The following is a 6,349-nucleotide window of genomic DNA, read 5'->3' on the forward strand; positions in this document are numbered from 1 at the left end:
TGAAAAAAAAATGACTTTTTTTATGTAATAGACAATAGAATCATCCATATTATGTACAAGCCACAGGTAGATAGCACATCTCAGTTTTAGATACTTGGAAGCAAGAGTATGAGTACCAGTGCAGGTGTAACAATGAAAATTTCAAATGTTATAGTCGATGCTAGTTTTGTTTTGTGACTCGGAACGCTTTACAACATTTCCCTGCTCATCGTATATGTCCAGGTTCTCACATGGTGCAGGGAAGATAGGACCTATGGCACGACCCTCAACATACGAGCATTGGAAAACATGCTTATTGTAGCTTGACTGGACAGACATGTCCCGGAAGCTAACACCTTTGATGGGAATCTCTTCACTGCCATGGAGCCGAACAGGAACAAGCACATCATGCCCATGGATCCCCTTGAAGGATATATTCTTAATGATTGGAAAAGCTTTGGGGTCAAATCCTGGGGGATGCTCATTGTAATCTGTCTTTATGACAATTCCAACTCGCAGATTATGAAGGGTCACATTTCGGTAAGTGATGTTTTGAACATAGGCCCCTCTCCCTGGGGCTGTCTTTATTCTTATGCCTCGCCTTGAATCCCAAACAATGAGGTTTTCCACCAGAACATTTGAAACTCCACCTGACATCTCGCTGCCTATGGATACTCCAGCACTGCGATCCATAAATATAAAAGTTGAAAAACATGAGATCCCTTTAAACATCAAGCAGGGAAAATAAATTGAGCAGAAAGAATCATCCTGACAGAAGTATCTATATTTCTTCTGCTGTGTTGAACACTATTTGTTTGACTCATACAGAAAGGAAAGAAGAGGCTCAGGCTTTGTAGAATTTGTATATCGGTGAGAGATAGTACTGCTGGTTTGTTTGTTGCAAAAACAAGCTCTTTCTCAATAACTACTCTTAATAGGTGCAAATAAATCCGAGTGCTTGGAAAATACTTAGCTACTTTAGGTGAAGAGTAATCTAGACTAGTGGATCATTCTTCGTTTAACAACAACAAACAAGCCTTTATCCCACTAAGTATAGTTGGCTATGTGGATCCTTGCTATTGGATTCGATCCCCTATTAAATCCTTATCTATATTTAAATAAATTTTATCATATTTTATCATTACTAAGTTTGATCTCCCTCTTCTTCTATTAATAAACGTATTTGTCATGGTCTCACATTGTTTAACTGGAGTATTTATTAGACACTTAAGTATGTATTAATACCATCTTAAATGAGATTCTCGGATTTTTTCTCAATAGACGTAATCCCAACTTTCTATCTAATATTTTTATTTCTTATCCCGTCCATCGTCGTATGCCCGTACATCTACATTAACATTCTCACCTCTACAACTCTCATCTTTTAATCATGCACTTACTTAATAACCTAACATTTAACTTCATATAACATAATACATCTAATCGTTGTTTCCTAAAACTTTTCTTTAAACTTTAAAGGCATCTTATGATCACAAAAATCACTTAATGCCCTCCTCCATTTCAACCATCTTACTTCTTCATATAAGTTCTCCCAAAATAATGAGGTTGAATTTGTAAGAATAAATAAAATCATAAAACAAACAAGAACAACATGATGAGAACTGTAAGCCTCTAGTGAAGTCTTCTGACATTTTGACAGAAAAAAACAAATTGGTTGATTGAAGGAAAAGTCTATTAGATTTACTTATGCAAGGTTTGTGACAATCAAAAGAAAGAAGACACTAAGAAGAGCATCAATTTCAAAATGGAAGTTCCCTTTCGTAGAACCTATGTACTATGTACTATGAGAACTTATTAGCCTAATGAACACTATCAGCATTTGATTACAGGATGCATCTAGAATATCATTATTTTGTATGCATACCACAAAAGAGAAATTTTTTTTTCTCAGTAGCATTGATTACCAAACTAAATATGCAAATTTTTGTAAAATCATACCTCACCACAGATCGAACAGTGAGATTTCGGAGAGTAATATTAGTAGATGGATGCCTGTATTCTATTCCATACTGATCCCAGCCACTCTTTATGGCTATTGCATCATCACCTACACATATGTATGAGTTCTCTATCAAGACATTCTTGCAAGAATCTGCAGAGACCATGAGCAGTTGTCAGGATCAGAACTGCAGTTGTTAAGAGACAAGGGAAACTAACAATTCAGATAACTTCAAAACAAGGATCATAAGTAAATCTCTTCCTTGAATGAATTTATTGATTTTTCTCAAGAATAAGAAGAGTCATATGTTTTCTTCTTTTAGGCAAAAAATAAAAAATAAAATAAAAGCTGGAAAGGAACAGTATATCTAAGGATTAGAGTTACTTAATCTAGACAAAAAAAAATGCATTAGTACTTGGCAGTTAGGCATCCAAAAAGAAGTAATGAATCAGAGAAATGGAAGATCTTGAAAAAGAATCCTTCAAAGTCCAAATCAAAGTGACAAGAGGCTTGATGATGACATTGCATACCTGGGTCAATCCCATCTGTATTTGGAGCTCCAGTAACAGGAGCCAAGATGGTAACATTAGAGACTGTTACATTATTGCAATCATATGGATGGAATGTCCAAAAAGGAGAATCACGCAGAGTTATGTTTGAGATGATTATATCATTGGACCACATGAGTTGCACAAGAGGTCCTCTTGTGTAGTTGAGAAGTTTTTTCTTGTATTTAGTCCACCATGAATGACCTTGACCATTTATTGTACCGTTATGTCCTGTTGATACACAAGAAATGCTTTAAATATAGCAGAATACTTGGAAATTTCAAGTCACACAATCCTAACAACAAAGATGTCATCATCAACATAGCTCATTCTTTAACAAACACATATTAAAGGTAGGCTATAAATGAACCAAATGTTCGTGAACAAGCTTAGTGTTTGGTTTGATAGAGCTCATTTATGTTCAGTTCAATAGCTGAACACTAGTGGGCTTGGTTTGTTAATGTTCATGAAATAAAGTTCATCAATCAATAATTTATGAATAAACTTATCTAATAACTTGTGTAAAATTTAATTAGAAATCTATTCTTAATTTTTTATTCAAATACATAAAAATATAATAATTTATTGTTATAATCTTAAATTATTCAGAATATCTTCAAAATAAGGAGATAATATAATTTTTATTTATTAAATAAACATTTATCCTAATTTATAAGGAAAACAACATTGTCAATTGAGTGCGATAAAAAGCTCGAGGTCAGTTTGAGCTCGATATGATTTTTAATAAACAAGCTTGTTCAAGCTCGATAAGTAAATAAACAAGCTTGTATACAACTAAATTCAGCAATGCTCATTTACACCCCTAATTAAAGAAATAAGGTAGCACGCTACTATGAATTTTATAAGATCATGAAAAGAAGCGAATGGATATGAGACAATATAGAAGTTAATGTCTGGAAATGAAATCACCCACCTCTCAGCAAACTATGGGAAAAAGCTGTCTTGTTAAAACAAACTATGTATTTATAAAAAATGAGATAATTGCCAGCAAGAATCTTTTCACATATTTCAGTGATCGGTGGAAAGGGAAAATCACGCTTGTCCATTTGTGCTTTAAAAAACAGAAGTTGATAGACCTGCCTGAAAATAATGCTGGAGGAATTCTAATTTGTAAATAATCTTTTACTGGGAAGAAGTTGCTTGATGCTTCACACCTAATTTTAATTCATACAATTGCTTTTCATGTTTATAATAACTAGAGCAATTACACAAACATGTCAAAAAGGATACTGGAATTAGATTTAAAAAAAACATCTCAATGAGAATAACTTTAAGTCCATGTATATGTTTTCAACTAGATTTAGTTGCATAATATGGTGAAAAAAGGTATATAACTACATATTATGGCAACAATGTAATATTGACTTGACGAAGTCATACCAAATGTCATAGACTTCGGTAGACAACTTTCTGAAACTTCCTGATCCTTCTGTCATTGCAAGCTTACTATAAATTATGGATATGCATTATAATTAATGGTTTTTCTCATATACAAAACAGAAAAAACAAAGTCTATTCTTTTGTTAATGTAGTCTAGTTATACTTTCATAAGAGACTTCGAGCCTATGGAAGTCCTTATAATTTGCATATCTGACAATTTACATACCTCAATAAGTTATACTTTCATAAGATGCTCAGGAAGCAGTGGAGTTCCTCACAATTTATATATCCCACAGAAAAACAAGAATTCTACAGAGAACAAACATTCTTCTCCATTGTGTTACAAATATGCACTCCATTTTCTTTACCTCGATAGGTTAATATCTTAATCTTCCATTTTGTGTCAACATTGCTTGGACTTGCAATTTTCATGTTAGATTGCCTGTTCATAACATCTTGACATTTGGGATAAATGTAGCTTCAAAAACAGTTTTAGGGGAAGCCATGCGCTAATCGAGATTTTAGATTTGAATCAAGAAATAGAAACATGAAGTTGCAGAATTAACTACACTTACCAGTTATAATGACATCCTTCAAATTTTGACCATGAATGAGACTTCCATATCTAGGCCCATTGTGTTCGCGTCCATACCCATAAGATGGCAAAGGAGGCATCAATTGCCAATAACTCTCATCCTGATTGAGAAACAGCACAACAGATTTGGCAAAGAAAACAGTCACAGACCCACTAATAGATATAAACCATATTTTGAAAAATATCCATTGAAAAGTGTTAAGTATATATTTCTGTATCTACTATGATAGTATGAAATGCAGGAAAACTCACCCCCATCTCAGAAATTTATGTTGATTACATTGTGTCTTATGAAGTTTGAATACCATCAAGAAAGAAGATCCAAGGATGTAATCATAGATTGGCCAGCTACCAAGTTCAGTTTCAAGGCAAAATTTAACCTGAACTTATCTTGAATTTGTGATTCACCTTAGGATATTCTTAATTTAATCTAAATTTGAAATCAAAGAGGCACATTTTAGCAACAAGCACCAAACAAGTAAATTTTGCAGTGAAAGATTAACCGACAATAGAATAAAGTGCAGAGTTTAGTTATGATAGATGAATTGCTGGGTTATTAAGCATCTTTGCTTTGTTTGGACAGAGAAGAAAAGATGGAATTATGAACTTTCACCTATACATTTTCCAACATTTTATGTATAAATTTGCTAACAAGACAAACTATAAGTAAAACTAGAATAAACATTACAATTTAACACAGATCATATATCTAATCTGAAGGAACTATGTTGATTTGAAGAGAAAATTAACATCTTGGACATATGATATGGAAAAAATCCAAAAAATAAAGGCATAAGATCGCACTGAGATTACCTCAATCCCAAGAATCACTGCACCATCCGCGAGAAAGAGAGTCATGTGGCTGGTGAGATTGAAGGGCGCTGTGAGCCAGAGCCCAGCAAGAACATTGAGCTGCCCGCCTCCCTTCTGTCTAAGCTTTGAGATCTCCTCCACAGCACGCTCAAACGCCCCGGTGTTCAGCGTCTTCCCATCCCCAACTGCACCGAAATCCGTCAAATTGAACACTGCTGCTCGTGTCACTGAATCCGGCTGGGGCGGCGCCACCAACCGCCAGCGAAAGAAAACAATGCCGTCCACCGAGGCACTCTGCCACCAGAAAAGCAGCACGAGGCTCACGATCCAGAGCAGCAAAACCATCGTCCTCCGGGTGGTTAAAAGCCCCACCAGCCACCGAGGATGCTGGTGGAGATGAGATGTCCATGAGGAGGAGAACACCTCCACCATATATGTTACCAAAAGAATCGAGTCTGATCTTCAACTTTACTCTGCCAGAAGAGACGAAACCAGTATCGATTGGAAGAAGATCTCGAACAGGAGAAGGGAATCGAGAAGGAGATTGGGGATTGCGAAGCTAGGGGCTTGGACATGGAAGGGATGGATTGGGGGTTAAAAAGGAGGAGAGGTAGGTTGAGTGAAGTGGAAGGGAAGAGGAGGTATGTGCCGTTGAGGGAGAACTCCGTCGGATTGCACCGCCAGATGCGAAGACGGCCATTGTATGATACAACCACTCTTCCTCACCTTACGATGTCGATCCAACGTTTTTTAAGATCATGAATACCATTTTTTTTTAAAGATCCAGTGTTGATTTTGTTAAAAGAAAAAAAAAATGATATTAATCCTCTGGATACATAAAGTGTTGATTTCCCTGAGGGTTAAAAGAAAAGAAAAAGATAATCCCAATTATCCAGATGCCTTTGATTGCGATCGTCATTTGGAAGAAAATTTCTACAAATATGCCGTAACTAGGGATCAAACCGTGAGTGTCTGGGTGACAATTTAGATATCGTACCGCGACAATTTTTTTATTAAAAGATATACACGGATGATTATGAATCATCAATTCAA

At 35.4% G+C, this 6,349-nt stretch overlaps 1 protein-coding gene across 1 annotated transcript; it reads right to left on the reverse strand.

Moving 5' to 3' along the window:
• LOC141812501 (putative polygalacturonase) lies at nucleotides 1–5,992 on the reverse strand. Its single transcript, XM_074700487.1, has 5 exons — nucleotides 5,297–5,992; nucleotides 4,464–4,584; nucleotides 2,470–2,718; nucleotides 1,939–2,092; nucleotides 1–661 (listed from the first exon to the last, which is right to left on the reverse strand). Exons 1-5 carry the CDS (start codon nucleotides 5,726–5,728, stop codon nucleotides 142–144), a joined length of 1,476 nt encoding a protein of 491 aa, XP_074556588.1. The 5' UTR covers nucleotides 5,729–5,992; the 3' UTR covers nucleotides 1–141.
• Between the last annotated feature and the right edge of the window lie 357 nt (nucleotides 5,993–6,349).

The sequence above is a fragment of the Curcuma longa genome, chromosome 19, assembly GCF_044706935.1.
Source record: "Curcuma longa cultivar G26 ecotype Majalengka, Jawa Barat chromosome 19, ITB_CL_G26_1.1, whole genome shotgun sequence".
In the NCBI taxonomy this organism is placed as follows: domain Eukaryota; kingdom Viridiplantae; phylum Streptophyta; class Magnoliopsida; order Zingiberales; family Zingiberaceae; genus Curcuma; species Curcuma longa.